This window comes from Calonectris borealis, chromosome 3 (genome assembly GCF_964195595.1).
Source record: "Calonectris borealis chromosome 3, bCalBor7.hap1.2, whole genome shotgun sequence".
NCBI classification, from domain to species: domain Eukaryota; kingdom Metazoa; phylum Chordata; class Aves; order Procellariiformes; family Procellariidae; genus Calonectris; species Calonectris borealis.
Window position 1 is genome coordinate 56,965,463 of NC_134314.1, and position 25,873 is coordinate 56,991,335.

General features: G+C 38.8%; 1 protein-coding gene across 2 annotated transcripts in view; it reads right to left on the reverse strand.

The window, feature by feature from the left end:
- Positions 1 to 24,779, reverse strand: part of FAM184A (family with sequence similarity 184 member A) — an 80,462-nt gene extending 55,683 nt beyond the window's left edge. For both annotated transcript variants that reach the window (XM_075145742.1, XM_075145741.1), the window contains exon 1: positions 24,233 to 24,779. In XM_075145742.1, the coding sequence (XP_075001843.1) occupies positions 24,233 to 24,400 (168 nt within the window). In that variant the 5' untranslated portion in view covers positions 24,401 to 24,779. The remainder of the gene's footprint in view (positions 1 to 24,232) is intronic.
- Positions 24,780 to 25,873: the final 1,094 nt, after the last annotated feature.

Here is a 25,873-nt window from a genome sequence, read left to right on the forward strand (position 1 = left end):
TGCATAACCTGTTAATGATTTGGAACACACGGAGCAATGAGCCTGACCCACCCTTGCTATCTGTGGATAGATAAGAACTGTGAGATGCAGGAAGAAGTAAGATATACTGCGAAACGGTAACACGGGTTTTCTAGAGACATGTCATATCCCACAGATACAGTGGGACACAAACAGAAAAGTTTAGTCTACAACATCAACAAGACACATCAAAAAACTTCCAGGCATTATTATGAATTAATTTTACGTAGAAATGTATCCTCTACTATAGTCCAGAATGATCATACTTTTTCTTAATGGGTATTGCATTTATTTTTCCCCTTTTCTTCCTGTTGACCAAATAATGCCAAATAATGTGAAGTATGTTATATTTAAGCATTTAAAATTTATGTATTATGATCAATGAAAGGTCAATTTAAGACAAAATAAATAAAATAACCAATTTAAACCCCAGAAAAAGTTTGTTTTTACTGAACAAATTTCTGCTCCTTAGTACATTATAAAGATATAGTAATACAGGAAAATACTTCAAAGTTATTTAAAACAGTCTTTCAGAAAAACTGTCCACAATCACAGAGTACATTCTTACAAATGCATTACTACATAGAAAGTAGACAGCCAATTATAACATAACATTTTATTCCTTCTCATGCATTGCTAGCCAGACATTGAACATCACAAGATAAGCTCTGAAGATTTTTTTCGTATAACAATCTTTGAAGTTGCATTTTTTTTAATAGGACTTTTTTTTTTTCCTTAAATTGTAATGAAGAGACAACTCTGCTCAGAGCATTCAATGGGGAAAACCAAGTTATTGCTAAATCTGAACACCCCTCCTTTAAAAAGCCATACTATGTATACTAAAAAAATCCCAACCCCAAAACTTATGTATGCTCATCTCTCTCTCTTTTTTTTTTTTTAAATTAAAAAAAAAAATCCCTTTATCTAGAAAGACCTTTTGTTCCCTTATGGAAAATACTGCAAATACAGATGCTTTGTCAGTCCAGTCCTTTGTGTTGCTGGCAACACAACAGAAACAGGTCTAGAACTTTAGGCCAGGATTGCTTAGACATCACAGAAAAGGTGGAAGGCAGGCACTTGTTCTTCAGCTATCTGGTTCACTGCAAGTCGTCTTAAATGCTTGAGCCAGTACATTAGGGGCACAGCACAATGAGCAGGGAAGAGACAAACATGGTCTGCAGCTGTAAAAGTAGTGTCCCCTGCCAATACCATCTCCCCAGAAAAGCTGGTCTAACTACACCAGTCTTCCTTTGAGATAAAATCCACAGAAGGCAAGAACTTGAAATTTTTTCCCAAAAAAATATACTTCCACAGAAAATTTAGTATGAAAATATCCTCTAGCTGTTCAACAGTCTTCATGCGTTAGCTCAATTTATGCCTAAGTAAAATTTAGTACTTTGTTCCTTTAGAAACTCTGAAAACAAATACTGAATTATTTTTATTACAGCAACAAGCTTTCCAAAGTAATCTCTAATGTCTTCTGTTTACAATTAATTATTTAGAGAATGATGCCATGAAGTTCAGCATAATTTATTTCTAGGAATAGAACATTAACAGATTTCCATTTCTACCTAACATTCAACCTTTGAATGAAAACAAACGACAAGCACTTTTCACTTTCACACTTGTTGCTAAACATTTACACTCAATTTTCCATAAAAGAGAAGTCTTGATAAGTCAGAGGACATGTGCTGTTCACTAATATCTAAGCTGATAATTAAACGGGAAAAAAAATTATATTTTCAGGTTTCTTGATGTTCAGTACCATATACATAAGGCATAAAGCCTCACAGGGGCACATACACCTAAAGACGCTTTCCTCATGCTCCTTAACACATGCTCCTCAAGTACCTGTAATCTGATGTCCTGATAACCCATTTCTACTTTCTGAACTGCCAAGTACAGATCAGTATCACATTAACTACTTGACTTACAATCCTTTCTGTGTTTTGTTTATTTGTGTGTGACCCACACCGAAATATCAACTCTTCTTAAGTCTTTGCCTGAAAATCCCACTGGTTGAAAAGATCCACTTGCATTTACAGCTCAGCATATTTATAAATGATTACAGGGCCTGTACTTCAAAATTTAATTATCAGAAAAAGGCATGCCACATTCCAATTAATAGTGGGGTAGATGTCCTCACCTGAAGAACAGATACAGAGCATCTTTCGGCACAGGCACAGAACGGCCAGTGTGCCAAATTCGGTCATTCACTGTTGCCTTTTTTCATTCTCCTAAAGTTGTACCAGACAACAAATGAGAGGTTTTCTGGGAGCTAATCAGGAGCTTTACGTTACAATAGCCTATCTTGGAAATACGCGCTTTGTGCAAATCCAGGAACAGGAATAACCATTAACAAGCCAACCAGGTAACAGAAATCAAAAGCATGCCAGCAGGTAAATCTACAGCTGTAGAGCACTCTGCAATCAAAGATTCAACAAAAGGAGCACATTACCTGCACCGCATTTTATAGACCAACATGCCGAGCAACAACAGGAAGATGGGGTTCACAAGTTCAGAAGCCATGCAGTCTGCTGCCAGGGGTCAAGAGTGGTTTAAACCTCAGGTCTCTGGGCCAGAACACAACAACATGCTACCTCCCAAATGATTTTAGCAATCACTAGTGAACTGAGAAACAGTTCACCCATTACAGCGGGCAGAGTGGGCAATCAGGCTGTGTTGCTCCTTCTGCTCTAGCAGCTGAGTGTCTCCAAGACTGGGTCTCACCAGTGGAATACTACCTTAGGGGGACAAAAGGGGATTTGACAGAGACATTAGGGCATATGTGAGGCTGACAGAAACAGATACTTGGGGGAAACCCCATTCCATTCAGTAAAACAAGGTCTTTGACTGGATATGTGGGATCCACTGCAGAACAGATGGCATCCCGCTACGGTTAGTAGAAATTCCATTTTTTTTTTTCTTATATGGGTATACTTGGATGTGCTGCAGAAAATGGAAAAGTGGGGTGTCTTCCTCATCCCAACAAATTACAATAGAGCAAAGGGATTTGTACCAGTGGGTTAAGGCATGCCAGATAAGATAACTGTACCCAGGTTTCTGAGGAAGAAAAGAGAGAAGAAATAAGGGCAGATATCACTTACAAATATTTATCAACAATACAATAAAAAAATAGGAGCCCTTAGATCTAGCTTTTCCCTTCCAGAAAACAAGGCAGTAATTGTGGAAGGCACGTGATGTTTGATGGAAGGGAAAAAGAGAAAAAATTACTTGCCAATATGCAATTTAGATTGTCAGTTTGGGGAACAGGTGAAGTTGTTATTCCTGTTAAGACAAGGAGAAGACAGAAGAGTGGAAAAAAAGAGAATAAATATTAGATACAACATGCATTAGATACAACATGCAGGCCCTATATCCTGAAAACTATTCTGATTTGGTTTTCAGGATTTTCATAGCATAGTTACTTAGAAAACAAGCAAACAGCTTAAACACTGATGAAATACAAGTTCATTTTATAAAGGTTTTCAAAAGAATCATGGTCTGGCTAAGGCATGACAGACAGATACAGAGCTGCACTGCCCAAATACAATACAACCTTCAGAGTATCTTCAGTTGAGGCAAAACGTCAGGTGTGAAGCAAGCAAATGTGATGTCACACAAACAAGAAATACAGATTAAATGGGAAGAGCTATTTGAAGATAAAAGCATAGGACTATGAGACATGGGTTGGATATTCAGTTGAATAACATTAGCCACTGACTAGAAGTAATGTCTAAGATGCCCGTTAAAGAACGTTGCAGATGGACAGCCTACTGGCCAGATTCAATTTAACTAGTTTTCAGGAGCAAAACATCCCAGAATTATCTGCACAATCTTGAACCAAAACAGTTTTTACAGGAGGAAAAAGTAGTCTTGAAGACCTTGGCAGAAAGATGAGAAGCAGCTGGATACAAGTAAAGCGCACCTCTTTACTATAAACCAAATTATACAGGACTATTTCCCCAGTTATAGGGGAGACATCACCACTACTGCTCTGTATGACCTGGCACGTAATCCCCCACTTGGCTACTACATGACATCTATTTCTGAGAGAAATGCTCAGCTGTTCTACTTGCATTGCTGGCTCTAATGGACTTACGTAAGCTTACAATGTTCAGCAATCCAATTCCGTGCATTCATATTACGCTGTTCTCAACTACAGCTATTTTTAAGCAGTATATTACCTGCGTGATTAAGCGACATTTAGTTTTGTTAACTGTGTATAAGTTTGCTTTCTGTGCCAAAGTGTAAAATCAACTTACAGAATAAGTCAGAATAGAGTTTAATGCAAGTTTAAATCTGATTATGACATCAAAAATATTTTCATGACAGATTTCAACACAACCCAAGAACACATGCAGAAAGACTGTTATGAAATAGGAAAAGAGTATTTAAAAAAAAAGCTTCAAAAGTTAGTCAGAATGTGAGCAAATACCAGCAGAAAATAGTTTAAGTGTTTTATAACATCTCCTTGGAGATCAGTACTTATTTTTCAACTACCTGTAAATCAAGCTAAGTAGTCCTAAACCACTTACTTGCTTAATTGATAAGGAGAGCTCTGCTATACAAATGTTATCAAAATACGGCAGTTCTTTACAAAGCTTCTCAGACTATTTCAACACTATGACTTAAAAATTATTTGATTGATCCTATATCAGCAGCGTTGTTTCAGAACTACATTACAGAACTGTAGTACAGAAAAAATACAGATGCAGTATTTCTATCTGCTTTAATTATCTGCTAGCCATAGTAAGTTGCTCCTTTCCTTTTTTAGTTTCTGTATTTATTATCATCAAATTACATGTTAATGGTCATTCAAGCCACAGTTAATGAAGCTGGAAATGTTTTTCCAGACTTAATCTCATTCAGAAATTTCCCTCCCTCCCTCTCGGCATTTACATATTTTTTTAAAGGAAAACATATTTTCTAATTCACCACTGCATACTTTTTTTCCTTTTCTTAATAAAAAGCAATTCATATTTCTCCTTGAAAAAGCATCCACACAAGAAAAGAAAAACAGTCTTTTGGTGCAAAATATGAGAGATGGCACTTAAAAAGTGAGTTTTATTCAGTGGGATCAAGTGGCTTAAAGGATGACATTCACTGATATTGAAGTGACAAGAGCCTAAAAGGATGAATAGAAGTTGAAATATTTTTGCAAAAATATTTCAACAACAAATCCATCACACATACAGATTCTTAATTTAGAGTGAAGAAACATTCATATAAAAGCAGTAAGATTAGTAAGTTGATTCCATTTATCGTCTGAAAGCAAATCTTAAGTTCCTCTGTTTTGTTCCAAAACCAATCCTTTTTTTGAAAAGGCCACTATAAAAATGTCTAATACAATATAATTTATATCAATATAATTTATTTTAAGTCTCCTGGTTTTTTTGGTTAGACTTCGCTAAATTATTCTTGATACAATCACATCTGTTCTTTCACCAACTTTATTTTTATCAGAAAAATATTTCAGTCATGTAGTTGTTTGTACTAGATAGAAAAATAAGTCATAAGACTCAAAATAATCCAAAGTCTAAAAAATTACTGTCCTGTTTCCTTCAAAAATGTATTTCCCTGCTTTATCCTTCAAGCTGACTTTCATTATAATTCAAGACTAAAAACTTATTCTTAAATCTTAGAATCATAGAATCATTAAGGTTGGAAAAGACCTCTAAGATCATCGAGTCCAACCATCAACCCAACACCACCAGGCCCACTACACCATGTCCCTAAGGGCCTCATCCACACGTCTTTTAAATACTTCCAGGTGACTCCACCACTTCCCTGGGCAGCCTGTTCCAAGGCCTGACCACTCTTTCAGTAAAGAAATTTCTCCTAATGTCCAATCTAAACCTCCCCTGGCACAACGTGAGGCCATTTCCTCTCGTCCTATCGCTTGTTACCTGGGAGAAGAGACCAACACCCACCTCGCTACAACCTCCTTTCAGGGAGTTGTAGAGCACGGTGAGGTCTCCCCTCAGCCTCCTCTTCTCCAGACTAAACAACCCCAGTTCCCTCAGCTGCTCCTCACAAGACTTGTGCTCCAGGCCTTCACCAGCTTCGTTGCCCTCCTCTGGACACGCTCCAGCACCTCCATGTCCTTCTTGTAGTGAGGGGCCCAAAACTGAACACAGGATTCGAGGTGCGGCCTCACCAGTGCCGAGTACAGGGGCACAATCAATTCCCTGCTCCTGCTGGCCACCCTATTTCTGATACAGGCCAGGATGTCATTGGCCTTCTTGGCCACCTGGGCACACATCTTAATATATTTCACCTTCAAACCTAACCCCCTATTAACTTTTGCCATCTGAAATGTCATGTTTTTAAACATTTAGTTTTCACTAAATGTTTATGATGAAAAGCTGTCTGGTCATTGACTGGTTTTGGATTTCTCCATACATGGCCTAGCTAGAAACACGTAGGTTTTAAATAACTAAGACAAGTTGTCTTGCTTTTTAAGAAAAAATAATTTTTGTGGAAGTACTCACTAATATTGGAAACTGAAGCTAGAAAAAATTAAAAACTTTAACTATTTAGAATGAAAGGAATTTATTTTTTATTTGACAATGGGGGAGGGGGCAAAGCAGGGGTGGTAGAGACAGAACAACAACTGTGGAAATGTAAATTAAAATGAAGCATCTCCATTTCTAAATCTGCTCTAGAGGCTATCCATAGCAGTATTTTTGAGTGCCATCACCTGAAAATGTGTTGTGGTTTAACCCCAGCCAGCAACTAAGCCCCACACAGCCGCTCGCTCACTCCCCTCCAGTGGGATGGCAGAGAGAATTGGAAGGGTAAAAGTGAGAAAACCCTAAAAAAGACAGTTTAATAGGGAAAGCAAAAGCCACATGCGCAAGCAAAGCAAAACAAGGAATTCATTCGCTACTTCCCATCGGCAGGCAGGTGTTCAGCCATCTCCAGGAAAGCAGGGCTCCATCACACATAACGGTTACTTGGGAAGACAAATGCCATAATTCCGAACATCCCCCTTCCTTCTTCTTCCCCCAGCTTTATATACTGAGCATGACATCATATGGTATGGAATACCCCATTGGTCAGTTGGGTTAGCTGTCCTGACTATGCTCCCTCCCAGCTTCTTGTGCATCTGGCCAAGCATGGGAAGCTGAGAAGTCCTTGATTAGCGTAAACACTACTTAGCAACAACTAAAACATCAGTGTGTTATCAACATTATTCTCATAATAAATCCAAAACATAGCACTATACCAACTACTAGGAAGAAAATTCACTCTATCCCAGCCGAAACCAGGACAAAACGTCGCAAGTATTTTTGGAATAAATTGTAAATGAAATTGACACTAAAGAAAGTTGATCTCTTTTCCTCTTAGTTTGCTTATAGACCAGTAATCAAGGCATAGTCAGCATTATTATCACTTATACAGGCTATTATTCGTCCTTACTGATGAGTCCTCAAGTGTTGAGCTGATGAAAACATTAGCAAAAGGTTTCTTGTATTCCTTCTCCCCAAAGAAACAGCAGTACTATATGACAAGCCAGAGAAAGTCTTCTCAGTCTCTTTTCCCCATCAAAACAAAGTTCATTTTCACACTCTCTCTGCCCGCAGCTCTCTTCCTCTCAACACTTGATCTATTTTGATTCCTATTCCATCAAGAACTTCTGCAGATTCTATGCAACTCCAGTATCTAGTGGTTCCTCACAGAAGAAGAGACCAGTCAGAAAAGAATATACCATGCAGCCTCCATGGAGCAAAGACGAGTTCCTCATCAGTGGTTTGAATGGCACACTGGAAAACAACTCCATTTCTTGCTCATAATTGTCTCGCTACCTTCCAGGCTTGTTTAAGAGAAGGAAAGGCATAGACCTTCCAAACAAATATGCAGCTATGCAGGAAAAAAATATTAGTGAAAAGCATACACTGCAAGACTCCCAACTCAGTATTTTTATCTACAGCATTTTTCACTTTATGGAAGGCCTTAACTACAAATCATCTCTAAAAGTTTAATGGTAAATGCTAATTTTCCAGAATGAAAAAAGGGAACTCCAACCAGAAACTTGTCTATTCATGGAATTTTTAATAACTGTAGAAGAATTTAAGCCACTTCCCCATAAATATCATACTACCTTGAAGTAATTTCTCTTCCCTTTCTTTGGAAAAAATAATCCAGATTTTAACCAAAAAAATAAAATTCATGTTCAAACTAAGGATTGATCACTAAGCTTCCACTCCTTTTTTTTTTTTTTGAGGTTATAGAAGCAAAACCATGAAGTAAGCAAAGAAAGTGGCACAGTCACTTTTGCTCAAGTCACACCACTTGACAGTCCAAGTTTATTCTCAAAGCTCAGCCTGAGATGAATCTAGGACAAGTTTGCAGTGGCCCACTGGGATACTTTCCAGTAACCTAGAGGCATCTATCATACGACGAAAAACATTTATAATTCCTAGCTGCCTCTCAGTATTTACAAAATACTGGCTATTAGTTTTGTCATTTCACCCCAACAACTTAAAGGTTTGACACATTAACTATTACAGAAACAACATGTATACAGAATCACAAAAGGGCTGAGGTTGGAAGACCCCCTGGAGGTCATCTAGTCCAACTTCCCTGCTCAAAGCAGGGTCAGCTAGAACAGACTGTGCTGTACCTTGCTCAAGCGGGTTTTGAATATCTCCAAGGAAGAAGACTCCTCAACACCTCTAGGCAACCTGTTCCAGTATTTCACCACCATCACAGCAAAAGATGTGTTTTCTTATGTTTAAATGGAATTTCTTATGGTTTAGTTTGTGCCTATTGCCTCATCTTTTCATGAGGCACCACTAAGAATATGCCTGCTCAGTCTTCTTTACTCCCTACCATCTGGTATACACGCACATTCATAAGATTCCCCTGAGCCTTCTCCAGGCTAAACAGTTCCAGCTCTCTGCCTCTCTTAGTATGATAGATGGTCCAGTCCTTTAATCATCTTAGTGGCCTTTTGCTGGAATTGCTCCAGTATGTCCATGTCTCTCTCGTACTGGGGAGCCCACAACTGGGCCCAGCACTCCAGGTGAGTCTCATCAGTGCCGAGCAGAGGGGAAGGATCACCTCCCTTGAGCTGCTGGCAACGCTCTTTCTATTGAAATCCAGTATGCCACTGGCCTTCTTTGCCACAAAGGCACATTGCTGGCTCATGTTCAACTTGTTGTCCATCAGGACCCCAGAGCCTTTTCTGCAAAGCTGCTTTCCAGCCAGTCGATCTCAATCACGTACTTGTTATTCTGCCCCAGAGGCAGGACTGTGCATGAGGTTCCTGTCAGTGCATTTCTCCAGCCTGTCCAGCTCTGAATAGCAGCATGTCCATCTATTTTATGAACCACTTGTCCCAGTTATGTATTGTCTAGAAATTGCTGAGTGTGCATTCTGTCTCATCATCCAGGTCATTAATGAAGATGTTAAACAGTACTGTCCTCCTTATCAGCCTCTAGGGTACACCATTAGTGACTGGCCTCCAACTGGGCTTCATGCTGCTGACCACAACACTTTAAGCCCAGCAGTTCAGCCAGTTTTCAGTCTACTTTAATGTCTACTTGCCTAGGATACACCTGGAGAAAACACACAGGCACATGACAAACAGCAGTGAAGACGTATCTAATTTTAGCTTTCCTATAAACAGTCACACAAAAAAAGACTGAATACACTTTTTTCCCTAGTCTCTAGTCTATCTATCAAGATACTTAAAGTTTGCGCAGTTCCTTCTACCACAGGTTTTTTGAACCATTCAACTAAAAAGAAAAAAAAAAAAGATAAAGATTTTGTATACTTAAGTAGGAAAATTGTAGTATCTCCATTAGAGACCTATAAGAAAATCGATGTCCTTGTAAAAGCATACAATTATATTGCTTTGTCCTAAAGCACCTCTTTTCCATTCCTCCCATTAAATACAGTAAGGGGAATACTGCGGTTCCTCAAACTGAACACTCAGTTACCAGTCCAACACCTGTATTTTCTTATCATGATTATCCAGTTGGATCTACTCTTTTGGAGAGCTACACTAGTGAATGTTCTTAAAAAGCTGTCCTATGCAATTGTATTAAAGGCTTCTACATTGCTTCTGTTTGGCAGCTGGAATACAATGTGTTTATTTTAAGAGTACTTAAATTGTAACTATTTGCTACATTTGCCTCTTTTACAATACTTACTTTATTCCACATTAAATGGGAGACATTAACTCCTACTGTTCCAGCAATTCACCATACAAAAGTACACAGGTATAGCTGTTCAGAATTTTTCACCTCCAACAAAAATTCCCCATACCCGATGAGTCAACCAATCAAGGATCTTTGTCAAGACCTCAAGTTTTGGGCATGAAGAGCTGTCCTAAGAAAAAAAATCTGTGATACCCAATATGATAGAGAAAGAGGATTAAAGAAAAGCCAAAAAGACTTCTTTCTTCAACATATGTAAAAAAACTATTTTGAAAATTCAGCAGTTGAGAAAAGAGTGGAAATCTGAAATCAAGGAACACACATAAATCACATGTAAGTAGAATTGGAAAAAAAATATTACTGAGCACTTGTGTGCAACTTCACATTAAATAATTTGCTCTAGGCCTCCAACCTTGAGGTAAGTACAGGTCTGTATCATGCACATGTCAGTTTTCATATATATATTCAGTCTCTCAAACAAACATGCTTGGTTCTAACTACTACCGTAAAAATCTCCATTTTTATATGAAAAGTGAAATAACAAAATGAGCTAAGTTGATGGTGTACTGCAAAATACACCATTAGCCAAGAGAAAATTTAAAAATGATCTGAGTAAGCGATATACAAAGAACACATTCATAGAATAATGAGAAATTATTCTGAGACACATTTTAAGACTATTCTATGCACAACACAGCTTCCAATACACCAGTTTTAATTCCATAGAATTATAAATGATGTCTTAACTCATTAAGAGACAGTACAGAACGATTGCTTTGCAGACTAAAACATTTAGCAGTGGACAACCAATTTGCTGAGTTTTCAAATACTTTTTCAAAGTTCAATTTCAATTTAGCTAGCAAATAGTATTTATGCTTTGGTTTGTTTGGGTTTTTTTAATAATAGCACTCTTAAAAACCAGTAAGCGCAAGTATCTCCAGCAATTAATGCACTCCTCTTCCCGTAACAGAGTCAGGAAAAGTTCTAATAAAGAGGACAGATTTTGATACCTAGCTTTCTGTTCTGCTTTTAGCAGACCCTCTCCCTAATTCTAATCTATGCTTAAAGAGAACTTCCATGGCTTTCTCCCTGTAGTGTAAGGGTTAGAAAGACCGCATACAATACAGCTTCCAAAACAAGATCTCTTCTATGAAAGTGTAAAAGGTTATTCATGATAAAAAACATTAAAAATGAACAAGATCAGTGCACACCAACAGCTATGTACATTTCAGAAATGTCTCCTTTTACAGATAAAAATGTAAATAAAATGCTTACACTTGTTAGTTTGCCATAGGGTTTTCATTAAGTTCCTAATATAGCTCCTATATTTTGGGCAGTCTTCAATCACAGAACCAGGATATAAAATGCACTAGAACTCAATGCAGAGTTTCCAACGAATTAATTGAAGTGCCATTAATATGGAACAGTAGTGATACCAGCGTATCATAATAAAGAAGGAACATATCCCCCCAGCCCCGAACATAAACATTCCAAAAAGAAGCAAAAAGCAGGAATGGACTGATTACCAAAGTATTAAGTAAACATAAATCCTGTTACACTTACCAGGAATTAGACTTATTTTCTACTCCATTACAAAAAAAAAAAACACCAAGAACTGACACAAGCTAAAGAAACCTGATCATCTGAACTTCTCAGATCACACAAAAAAAAGAAAACTTTAGTTTTCAATGCTTTGTGAACATCTGCAAGGAAAGCAATACAAGCTGCCTTACAAGGCTCTTAAGCTACATTACATAGGAGATTCACATCTGGCAATACTATACTATACTTCAGAAAGCAACATATGAAATGAGCTGTTAATGTTGAAGCCATACCCCCTATATCCTGTACATGTTGAAAAGCGAAATTTGCATTGTAGGTTCAGCTTCCACCCTGTCCCAGTTGCCTGAGAATAGACACAAATCACCTAAAAATAAGCTATGCCATCTACAGTACTACATGGTTTCTGTTTGAAAGCAATGTAGTTCTCTTTAGAAAACAAGAATAAGGAAGGTATAAACTGAGGTGAAAGTGTAACCACCAGGAAATTAATCTGTTTCAACATCTGATACAGCCTACTGGGACTCTCAGATAGCAGGTAATGCACCATTTATAAAGGCAAACACAAGTGTGTAAGAAAAAGGTAAACACAAGTGTATAGGAAAAGACCAGCTACGCATTATACCCCCCGAGCTGTCATGCAATAAATCAGTGACTTGAATTAGAATGTCAAATTAACCAAATTACTTCAAGTATGCTTATTTTCACAGAGATTGAAAATTCCACTGTGATAAAAGACAGACTTGCAAAAATAGTCTTTCACAGCTCTCTAATGAACAGGATTAGCTTAGGTGTTCATTTTGCATACAGTTTAAATCCACTATTTCCTCCTGTTACAGACTGGTTTAGCATATACTTGCAACTGCAACTCAATGCCCTTGTGCTGGGAGAGGTGTGGCAGTATCCACACCTAATCAAAACCCATTTTCAGTTCTGGGACATTAACCTCTACCAGTCAGGTTATGTCAGAAACAACCATTACAAATCTCTAACACAGCTTTAGGTAATTTCCTAAGACAGTTAAATCTTGAGAAGCATCCTGAAAGGAGAGGGGAAAAAAAAAAAAAGAAAAAAAAAGATTTAATGAGAGATGTACAAATTCCCCAATCTGCCTCCTGGTGAGAAAGAATTCCATTTACCCTGTAATCATCTATCTAGAATATAGTTGACATATCTGCTATATGGTTAGACCTTAAATTGCTTGCAAGGAAAACAGGGTAGGCCAAAGGGCTACTCCAAGTTGTGTTTTAGTCTCCAAGCTGCATTTCCTTACAGCTTTATTTCTTGAATATTTGCATATTTGATTTGAGCCTTTAAGTACAGAGATCCCCAAAGGAATTTAAGGTAGTATGTCTGTATTGCATCTGTCTGTGGGTATTTAGACTCTGTGAAACAACGCACTGAAAAGTTCTCAGAGCTCAGCAAATGACTTTGCTTTCAGGACATAACACTAGTTTGCCCTTGGCAAAACAAACAAACAACATACCAAAGATCTTCACTCTACAAGAATTGTTCCATATACAAACAAATGAATTTTCTCTCAGCAGTGTGATATTAAGGTTCAGAGCTTCCCAAAACAAGAAGTCGCAACACCTAAGTGGAGAAACAGGGTGAAAAACATAGTCATCTTACAGACCTGTATCACTGTTTTTGATTAATCATCAAAATAAATGTTTTTAAGTAGTATATAATTTCAAGATGCAATTTCCTCTTCTTTTGAGAATTACACGGGCTTTTGAATCTAAGATACTTTGGGCAACATCCAGAAATAGAATACATACCTTTAATGAATTTTATGACAAGACAACTGCATTTCCAACTTTTTAAAATCCTTAAAAGGTAAGAATGCAATTATTTCAGAACAGAATTAAACCAAGTATAAATCCTGAAGGAAATCATCAAGTTTTGGGTTGTATCTTCCCTAAGTCAGCTTTAGGAAATCAACCTTGAACCCTTCTTTCAGAGTCTTGACAATATGAATAAAATGCTGCTGCTCATTTAAATATTCTCAAACATTTCTTAATTTGCTAACTGACAGAACTCCCTGAAAAATACTAGTGCTTGTTTTTATTTTCAGTTCTTTGTCTTTTTGTCAGGCTTTTGGGAAGCCGCTACAAAATGGCATGACACACATTTTCAGATGAATGATTCACTGCACTTACCTTCATAGTGTTCGGTGTAATCCAATGTTATAGCTCACCACATTCACTACACAAAAGGACTGTGCAATTGTAGTTATGTAAGTTGGGCCTCAAAAGAGATCTTGCTAGCAGGGAAATGTACTGGTTTGCATAACAGGAAGTAAAACTTACTTGCTTTTGACATCAGTCGAGGCGGCGCTCCGCTCAGCACCACGGAGAGCGACAGGCGCCCGCCGACTGTCGCGCCCTCCGCTCAGCACCAGGGGGAGCGACAGGCGCCCGCCGACTGTCGCGCCCTCCGCTCAGCACCAGGGGGAGCGACAGGCTGCCACCCGCCCAGCCTGCGCGGCAACGGGGCAACAGAAAAATTCAGCAGAGTTCCAACACAACCGAGCGGCAACGCATCAGACAAGGCTCCGCTTCACAAGTCTTCCAGGAAAAGCACGTACAGCCTCAGGCTTACTAAAATGTGTATCATGTTCTTTGATAAAATCAGTTCTTGTAGATAAACTTGAGGTTACTTTCAATCCTTTGACAAACTACTGGGGTTTTGTACTTCCCAGATGAGAGAATTTTCTTTATCTCTTTCTGTACACTTAAACAAGTTCTTCCCTTTTCTGTAAGAACCTACAAGAATCCCTTTTCTATACATGAAACCAGAAGAGGCTCAAAAATTAGTAGCAAATCTAGAGTCAAATAGGGCATGTCAGTCAGGACTTCAGTAAGATTTTAAGGGGCCACATTTACCAGAATTTCCTATAGGCACATACAGAAGCACATGTATTTTATAGTCAGAGGACACGTTACTTCTGTCTCCAACTTTGCTAAACTAACATAGTTCCTGAAAGCAGGAAATTTAGTTTCCCTCAGGAACAGGGAGCATAGGCCCATAAGAAAAAAAAAAATAAATTGCCATTAGAGGAAAAAAGTCTATTATACAAACAGCTATGTCAAAAAAAAATTCTGGGATTTGGAATATAGTTTATTGTAGAGTATCAACTCATAGCTATGGAAAATAATACAAAATAACAGAAGCTAAACTTGCTTCAGGGTTTTCGCTTGTATAGAAGGTGCAAGGATACTTAATATAGCAGTGCCTGCCTGAACATAAATGACAAGAATTACAATCTCATGCATTATGTATTTGGAGGTAAGGCAGAATATACCCAATACACTTAATTGTGAATGGTCTAACACTGTACACTGAAAAGGTACATAACATGAGAAAGTGTGAAGCAGAGCATGGAAATAAAGAAAGGCAAGACAAGAATCATGGGAGTAGAGAGAACGGCCACAGAATGTTCCCAGACCAGCTCAAAGAACACAAGCTGATCTTCATGTCAAAGTCCAGTCTCTGTTTTAGGACACATTTTTGCAAATTCTATCTCAGCATAAAGCAAACGGCCATATGCTTTTAAAAAGAAAAAAAAAGGGGGGAGTGAAAAAAAAGGACTGACTCATTTTAGTGACATAGGAACTTAATGTAACTTATGAGTTAACGCTATAATGTTAGATACAATATGGAAAGCTAGTGAACAACCCAACCAAAATAATGGATCAAAAATTCCAAATAAAGTTTTATCACTCAGTGGTGTAACACAAAAAGTATTTTTTTTTAAGTAAGTAATGCAAGTAGCATACATTACTTATGTTGGCAATACAGGTTAATGTTGGAAAGACAGATATGCATAGATTTTTAAGGTGTTTCAAAAAATTTTTTTAGCCTGTAAACTTATTCTTGATTACTTATTACTACCAGCTACAAATAAACTGTATTTTTTAAAGTGTGAAACCTGTGCATATAATTACACAAAGCAGATAAATAAATAAATAAATTCAAGTCCTTTTCCCTAATCTTTATTACAGAAATAATTTACCACTATTTTCATTCGTCAAATTTTAAAAGGGCAAAGACAGTAATAGGAGATTACTGAAATACCTTTTAGTACAACCTATCCAAACATATCAGCATCCACACTGCAAAATACTAAATCCGAGAAGGCAGTGTCAGACACCCTTTACTAAAAGTTATAGCTTTCAGTCATGTTGTGAGCAAAAACATTGTTCAATTAAAAATCTCTGGATTATAGCACACCTGTTTTCTAAACATATTACAATTCAGGTTTCTAGAAACAAAATTTTAGGAAACTGGCTGGAAAGATTAATCTCATAAAAATGAAAATAGAAAGCAAGTATTTCTTATAATCCCCTCATACTACTACTTTTAGCTAAAAGGTTGTCTTTCATTTAATGGGAGCATCTTGAACAAGAAGGACTTCATGAACTTTTTAACAGTAGATATTTTTAAAGGCTGTCATTTTGAGCCTAGCCAAGTGACAATCTCAGCAAAAGGCTGTTCTTCCTCATAGCCTTCTAGATTCAGTTAAAAAAGCCTGACCGAGGAAACAGAACCAGGTAATATGCATTAAGTAGGACAAGATGGTGAATAGCTTTAGACTGGTTTTGCTTCTTCCGGTTATTTTTGGAATGCAATGCCTTTGGTTATTCGTATAACATCAGTCATCAGAATAATACATAGAAGCCTGGCTTACTATGGCCAAACTTGTATCAGCCAAGAGACATACACATTTGATTTCATAATGTTATGTTGAGATTTGCTGGGTATATTTAGCAGTAAGCCTGCAAACAGTAAGAAAAAGTTAGTGACTATTTAAGGTAATGCCCCCCTCCTCCACACACTTAACAGGAAAGTAAAGCATTCGATGGAGACTTGGAGAGTGGAGTGGGGAAACAATAGTATCACTGACAAAATTAGTATTTTTATTAAAGCCAAAGCCTGAGTTTAGAGAATGAGATATTGAAAGAATTTCAGTGGTTAGAAGCAACTTAAGGCTGGAAGTTACTGTACCAATAAAATGACTTATGACAAATAGCATTTCTACTCATGTATTAAATGCAGTATGCATCTAATTGTACTTCTAAACATTAAAAAAAATAATGTATGTGTGACCAACAGGTTGCATGAAAATACAGAAATATCCAAATACAAACAATGCTGTTACTAAATAGTCTTACGGTGTTTGAAGAGAGTACAGAACCACTATGACTAAGATTAAATTGTGATCTAACTTTTTCTAAAGAAGTGGTAAGACTCCTCATATTGAAACAACTTCTTTGCACTTTCATGCTACTCCAGATACTAAAAAAAAAAAACACCACCAACCAAAAAACCACAACACCAAAGAAAGAAAAAGACTGTCTTCTGATATATTTTTATAAGACTTGACAAATCAAAACTCCTTGCAGGACTGAGTACTTCAAAGTGCTGTGTCCATGCTAATTTACAAGTGTACAAAGAAATTAATCTATAAATACCTTGTACAATTATATGGAGTTCAACCATTGATTTTCTTTTTCAAATATACATAAAAGACTCTCCTGTTTACAACTTTTGCATCTGGAGCAAAGCATGTCAATATGACGTTCTTAACTCTGAACTAGCACTTTCTTGATTTTATCTAAATCAAGATAATAGCAAAAGCCTTCTTTCATAATGCAGAAAACTGTAACAGCAGCAAAAAAAACCGAAATCAAACCAAATTTCAAATATTTCTTAATTTTTTCATTGGATTTATATCATCATATGTAAAAAGCAGCTAAAGGTTGATAGATTTTAAACTTTATGGATGTTGTCATATCAGGATTCATTTATGGCCTGTGTATTCTTTCTTCTTTTTAAATTTTGACGTGTTGATAACATTGAGCTTTGTACTAAAATCCTTGTCTTTCAAGTTTTCTTTAAATATCCTTAATGTACTGATGTATCAGATTTAACAGCTGCAGTACATATCAAAGTGATAACATCTAACAGTTTTCCAGCTCCTTGTAATTTATATTATTTAATTATAGCAATAAATAAGAATAAGCATAAAGCAAGAGGATACATATAGAACCATAGAATCATTTAGGTTGGAAAAGACCTTTAAGATCATCAAGTCCAACCATAAACCTAACACTGCCAAGTCCACCACTAAACCATGTCCCTAAGCACCATGTCATATTATTCATCCTCTCTCCCAATTTATTTGTCTCTTCGTTTGGATTATTCTTTTGGATGTTTGTAAAATGCAAAAAGAAAAAAAAAAAACAACACACCAAAAAAAACCCCGAACCCTAAACAATCTCAGAGAAGCTAATATATGCACGAGCATATTAAAGAGGCATTTTAGACTAGTAGCTTACATGAACATGTGATTGGTTTTTCAACATCATCACGCTTTCAGTTACACACACATACAGAAAATATCTTTAGAACATTAAGCTGTCGGTGGTCTCAGAAGAACCCCGAGTTAGTAGTCAACCATTAAGACTATGCAGGTGGAGAGGAAAGGAATTTCATTTGAGTAATTTTTTTTTAATATTAAAAGTATTTCATTCTTCTCCTACTTCTTTCTTCTTGATGTCTTGTGACAAAAGACTGTAAAGTCATTGACATAATTCACACATACCACAACACTGAGCTCTAAAATATACCCTTATCAGGTCCATATAGCACTCCTGCAGTCTCACCTTATAGGTGTGCAATGATAATGAATGGAAGAAGCATTCGAGGGATACATGGTCCTGAGGTCTTCGAAGTATCAGAATAATTAACTTTTTCCAACTAGCCCTGATTGGGGAAAACCAGCATTAAATAAGAGTTCCCAGACTTCATATCAGGACTGACAAGGTTTTTTTTTTTTTTTAAGATCCCTGATCTCTTCGTTCAGAGACAAAGAGCATATTAACTAAAACACCAAATTCCATAATTTTCATCCTACAAAACATGGAAGGTAAGAAAGACCTCTTCAGGTCTAAATTAGAAGCCACAGCTGCTTTAAAGCAATTCTAAGTGCTTCAATTAGCCAAGTATTCAGTTCAAGACAGTAACTGGTGATTTTATTTAAGGTCTGAAGAAGATTGAGAGCCTGAAAGCTCTACTTACTTTTTCTGAACTATACCAGATGGTATTAAAGACATGCCATTTTTACCCAGTCCCATCTTTGTCCTTATGCCATCATGGGTACAGAAAACTTCTCTTCTGTGAATATCCCTTGCTAAGACCATAACTACTGCAGAATGAGGACACAGTCAGAACACCACATGGACAGAGTCAGAAAGAGAAGATGGAGAGACTATACTAGCATAATTAAAAAAGAAAAATCTTAGCATACCTGCTTCAGAAATATTGTCTCTCTAACTTTCTCAGTTCCTACCTTCAGTCTTTCCCTTCTTAGAGGGTTTACTTCAGCTATCTTTGGAATAATTAACACAAACCAAAATTAAATATCTCCAAAGAAATGTAAAAGAATTGAATATTTATATTACATTTTCATATCTTCTAGTCCTTGAAAACTATTTTTACGTAATAACAAAACATAAAATTTATTTCCACATTACCAGTCAGAAGCATAAGCAAAAATTTTGACATTCAAATATGTACTCAAATCACACTCGCCTCAAAATTTCAGTTCTTTTCATGCAATCCTAGAACTGTTAGCAAATACTGGCCTGCTGCCAATGTTAACACACATTGGAGAAATGACATAAGGTTGCTTAAAAAACTAAACCCCTAGTTTTTGCAAAACTGTTAATGGCATCAACTACCACATGATGACAGTTAACATCAAAACAGTTCTACAGGTTTTTTAGATTCTCACTTCTTCCCTTTTTTTTTTTAAAGGGCTCTTTTTTTAAGTTTTCTTCTAATCCTATGCACAATGAACCTTCTGCAAGATGTTTAGTTGTGTTTCCTGAGGCAGAATACTTCCAAATAAAAACTGACAAAGTTTCACTGGAAACATTTTGTTAAGAATCATTAATACAACTTAAACCCTATAGCTCTTACTTCCATAGCATTGCATTCTGTGATAGCTGAGGGAAACCTTTAACCATCCCAGCAAAAAAGTCCACACAATAAGAAGCATAAGCATCTGAATTAAAAATCACCAAATTTGCTGAAATAAATTTACTATCTACATCCCCAAGCAACTCACTGGGCTAACGACTACATTAACATCTATTCTCCAAGTACTTCTCTCTAACGCAGGAAGACAAAGAAAACAAAGGAGAAATATAAGTGGTTTTTTTTTAAAAAAAAAAGTAGTTTCCCAAATTTACACAACAAGCTGATGGCAGAGTTGAGAACAGAACTCTGGACTCAGGAGTCCCAGATTCTAGTTGCTTGTTTACTGAAGTATGCTGCGCCTTGGATAACTTTGTTGCCTTAGTCTTTGAACTAGACGAGTTTTTTGGAACCCTTCCAGAACTGAACTATCCAGCTCTAAGCATGTACCATGGGAAAACATCAGAGTTTTGAACAGTTTTTTCTTTTTATTAAATAGATAGAAACCATCACTGTAGGGCACGTACCACCTGCACAGCACTTACAGACTCTTCTTCCAGTTAATGTAAAATTTCTGCAACCAATATCACGCAACCAAATCAATGCTGAAGTCTCTCATTGCATAATCCCAGTGCAGATCATGCAGTTATTCCATAAAAGTAAAAGATTTATGTTGATGTCACAAGGCTTGCACAACAGACTTTGCAGACACATTTAGGATACGGATTTCTCAATCACAAATGCTCAAGCTGCAACCTACAGCACACACACAAAAAAAGCTTGAACTTTTACTCTTCTGGCAATTGTAAAAACTAATCCCATTCTCCCCTACTAACGTAAGCATAGCAGCAACTTGCTTTTTGTTTTCTATTCCAGTTGTCTTATGCAAACTAATAAAATATATATGCATATTTTCATCTCCAGCAGGCATACTTCAACACTACATTAGCACTCCAGCATGCAGTAGTACAAACACATATATGCAATCTCATAACCGCAGTTTATTTCTTATTGGCTTTAATCTTTGTGTCAGATGCTACTTTATCCCCAAACCGGTACACAGATCTTTTAAAACGCCTAAAAATAAGGAGCTTATACTGAAGAGGAAGACCTAAAGTTGCTTCAGTTACATTTTACCGCAGTCTTTAAACATGACATGGATATCATTTTATTTTTTAAAGCTGCAATTCTAACTACTTGTTTTACCTTCCCCTGTGAATTAAGCATATTAAAGCTAAATCATGTAAGTCTTTCCCCCTGCCAAAAGTAAAAACATAGTTAAGCACTTCAGAAGTGTTGTGCTTAGTGAAATGGATTTGTATCTTATTTTGCCTACTCTGATTAAATCTGGTTATTAAAAAAATTTCACCTTTTTCTTTGTGTTCCTGTACTGTTTTGACTGAAACATCATATTCTCTCTAAATAATGTGAAAACACAACAGAGGAATCCCAATTTTGGAATTTTACATTTACTTCATGCGTGACCTGCATCTTCTGTGGGGAAAGCATTTCTTCCTGCTGCTACTTACAACTCGTAATACAAACTGTACACGGATAGGCAAAAATAAACTATTGAGTCACATTTCTTTTGTCAGAAGACAGAAGCTGTCTGGATAACTTAACTATGTGTATCCCTTTGGCAATGTCCCACGCATATTTAGATTTCCTTTTACTATACTATATTGGTGGGTTTGTTTTGACCTGGTAAAGCACCTGACTTCAGCTTTAAATCCACCAAGAGACTTAACATATCTTCAAGGCAGTCTTAGAGAAGAGTGGGAAGCCAAAAAATAAATAAATGGAGAAAACAGTTGGAAGGTGCATGAGAAGTGTCTTTTATATATAAGACATTAAACAATTTGAGAAGCACAATTAAGTGATATTCTTAATAAGAAATTCCTAGATTACTGAAGAGGAATTCTATACATATTAGTTAGTAAGCATTTGACAAAGCTAGAACAGCAGAATTTGGTCAAAAGACCTTCATAGAAATATCCTAGTATCTTTTTTGCATCAGCTTATTTCCAGAAATCTTCTGCAAAGTGAAGTAAATTTACCTCTGAGAGTTAACTCTCGCTTACAGAAATTAAGTTTATGTTTCTCCCCTGTAGCTGGAGTCCTTTCTCAAGGATTAATTTCTTCAGCCATCTATCAAATCAGGCTTCAGATTCTAGAGTAAGTTAGAAAGTTTAGATTATCCTTTATCCAGCAGTTTCTATACTTCTTTTAAGCCTCCCTTTCCGAAAGGTCAAGTAACAAACAGAAGTGTAGGATCCGAGCCCTCTAACCACAAAACTGTCAAAATTTGCATCTCTACCTCAGTGAAATTAATGCTATGGAATACTTTTCATCTTAGTCTTTAAATTCTTAATTTTATTGTTGCAATAGGTGCAAGAAAGTTACTTTTATTACACACCCTGTTTTACATCTAAAAATACTGTTCTTCACTCCAGACCTTCAGTCAGTACAAAGATCAGCTGATTTTCCAAGTTTTCTCCCTAAAACTTGAAAACAGAACACAAACACACGAACTAAAATATCACCAGAATCTGCAAGTCACTGAGAAACAAATACAAGATTCCAGTCCTGCAAAAGTCTAATTCACATGTAAACTCCTTGTACAAGCACATAGTTTACAGTTATTTTAAATACAGAAGCAGAAGACAACTCATAGCTTTTATTTGCACTACTCTGAAGTCTTTGGCAGGACAGACGTGCACACATTTTCTAGAATTTTAGAAGAACTCTACTATGGATCATAAGAAAACTTATAAAACCCACAGTATTTACTTTCACACTCTTCATGTTTTCCAAAATATTCCAGCACTATGCATTTAAATCCATATTTAACTCACATCCACCTCAAGATATCTGACACGTAATAACTCAGAGAGCACAGGGCACATGCCCAGTGATATGGAACTCATGGGTATACACAAATGACTTCACAACAGAAGTGGGATGCTGTTTCCGAAATCAACTATAAACTGCTAGGTAAATTCCTAGAGAAAGAAAGGGAAATATACCAAAGGACACACACACAAATAAAAATTATTCCTTTAAAGTATTACTTTGCATATGCACTAGACTTACCTTAATGTAAGTCTAAAATACATTTATGGTCTCCAGGTGCTTTTTGCACCTTTCAGGGAGCACAAGTCTGTAGTAATACCTTTAATATTTTAATTCATAATTTGTATGCACATGGAATAAAACTAAAGTGATTCTTCAGCTTATTTTAATTTTACTTTTCTCCTTATGAAATTACAATTTTAGTCCCACCAATGTTAACATATAAAGAAATTGGACTCTGAATTCAAAGACAAGACAAAATACCCCTCAGTCATCAGTTTTCCAACTGATGCAACATTAAAGTGCATGGTGTTCCACAATAAATACTATTTTTAACTGGCTGACGGTGCATCAACTGTGCATAAATATGAATTGTCTCCATCGTGAGACTGCCAGCACTCTTCATTCTCTTCATTCTTAGTTCCAACGAAATGTCACCTTGATCCATTTTAGCATACATTTGAAGAATACTAGCAGTTCCCACAGTGCTTTTAAATTACCTTTAAATGGTTTAGCTATGTAATTCTTGATAGAAATTATTTATTCTGCTTTCTCTTTAACAAAGATCATCTGCCCTCCATTTCCTAAACAATGCTATTCACCTACAGCTTGAGCAGCATACAAGAGAGATTACAGCACCAAAGCATTTTTTTAAGTTATTCTAAGTAAATCATAGCTACAATCATATCCGAAACACGGGGCCTACCAGCCTTAACAATATGCTTTTAAAACACAATATCCTTAGTTTGACCACAGCCTTTAACAAAGATACTGGGGATGATATAATGAAAACTGTTCCATCAGCAGTACAAGACCAGAGATATTCTCATACTTCGCCCGCACCATCTAAGGCATTCAAGATATTACCAGCCACCCTAAATAACAGTACTTCTCTTCAGCAAAAGGAAAGCAAGCATCACTTGAATTTCTCTATTTAGAGAGACTCAGAGAACGGCGTACAAAAGCGCCAGAAGAGAAGCGACAATTTTCATAGACTAAATAGCAACTAGCGATCAGGGATCACCTCCCCCACATCCAGCTACCTGGCTGTGCTAAGCGGAACGTGGACACAGCTAACTGGGAAGCGGTACCGCGGCAGTTTCCGTGAACGGTTCGCCTCGAACGCCGCTGTTCCCGCTCGCCACGCCTGGGGTGTGCCGGGGCTCTCCCCGCAGCACCCCGGCACGGCGCGCTCCGGGCCCCGGGAACCGAGGCTGCTCCCGGGGGCAAGGCGGCCGCTCCAGGCCCGGCCTTCGCGGTACAAACCCGGCATCTCACCCGGATTTAACATCAACCCCGAGAGCCAGCCTCTCTCCAGCCACCTCTCTGCCTCGGCGATGGTAAGAAGCGAAGGGAAACAAAACAAAAGAGGAAGAAATAAGAGGCGGCAGAGGACCCGGCGCACCTCCCGCTGCGGGCTCCCTCACCTTCGTGAGCTGGGCAATCTTCTTGCTCATTTTGAAATGCAGGTCCGGGCTGTGCTCGGCGCCCAGCCCCGGCTGGGCTGTGCCGGAGCCGAGTTTTCCCGCGCCGGGCGCGGAGCCGCCGCCGTAGCTGTGCTGCGGCTGCTGCCAGCCCATCCCCGGGGTCGCCATCTTCACCGCCCGGCACCGGCCCTACCGGGGAGCCGCGCCGAGGGCGCCCCAGCCGCGAACCGCTGCCCGAGGCGGCTCCTCCCGCCCCGGAACCAGCCTCTGGCGCTTCGTACGGCCGCCGTCCCCACCAGCCGCGCCGGGCTGCGGCGTCAACCCCTCGAGGCCGCTGCGAGAAGGGGCGCCTGCCTTGCCTTGCCTTGCCTCGCCTCTCCGTCTGTTCTGCCCGGCACCGGGCGGGGAGGCCGGTCCGGCCCTCGGGCGGCCGGAGGCCGGGCGGTAGCAACGCGGCCGTGCCGGGCTGTTTACGCCGCGCAGCGCCGCGTCACTGGCCAGTCCCGCCCGCCGCCTCCCCGCCTGCGGAGCAGCCGGGGCCGCGCGCGCCACCCAGCGAGCGAGGGCGCGCAGCGGCCCAAGGGGCCTCGCCTCCCCGCTTCCCGCGGCAGGTGCGCGCGCTGCCTTCCCTGCCCCTGCCCCTGCCCCTGGCCCTGGCTCTCCCCCGCCCCCCGGCCGTTGGCGGCGGCGCCGGGAGCCGTTGGCGGGGGGGGGGAGGGGGGCGGGAAGAGCCCTTCCGGTACGGGGGCGTCGCTGCCGGCGGCTTGGGCAGGGGCAGGGGCAGGGGCAGGGCGGGCGGGAGGGGGGTACAGGTTTCAGATAGGATTGCCCCTCTGTGGCAGGGCTTGGGGTATGTACGCCGACCGCCTAAACCTTTTCCTCATGGAGAGCCCTGAAAATGCAGTGGGTGGCGTTGCTGGGGGGGCTAGGTCAGAGCTCCCCAGCGTTGGAAGGGCGGCAGGGCGCTGCTGTCAGGTGTGTATGAGTGAATAAAGCGGGTGAGGTATTGCCGGCCCCGGGTATGTATTGGTCTGCAGCGGAGTAAGTGCCGTTTTCTCACAGTAGTAGGTGGTAGGGACAAGTAGCGTCATAAAATTGAAGTAGGTAGTGAATTAGATAAACACTTGACTGCTCAATTACTTCAGGTTTTGGGGGAAGAAGCAACACGGTGATCACAGATCGCGGGGTGACCCGGCTGGGTGAAGGGGGGGGCATTCACTGAGCTGGCCAGTCTCCCGTTGCTACAGACGCTGCCTCTGCAGACGGCGGTGACGGACACATGAGTCGATGAGTAGGGAACAAAGGTCCCTGCCAGAAGGAATTCACAGCTGGATTTAGTACGTCCTTTAGCTTGGGTTTGACTGCTCTCTTCTGTTTCCATCCTGTGCAACTCCTGAGAATAGCCACCCTCTTTAACAATTTAATGTCTCTTTGCTAGGCTCTGGCCTTGTGAGAATATATATATATATTAATGTGGTTGGACACATTTGATTTCCTGATTAACAGCCTCTGCATTCATCTTTTACAGAGTCCTTGGTACTCTCTGTTGAGTAGTTTATCTTTTTACTGCTTTTTTTTCCTGCTCTACAAATCTTTTCTTTGCCTGCATTCTTTGTAAGCAGACAGAAATATCAAAGAGGT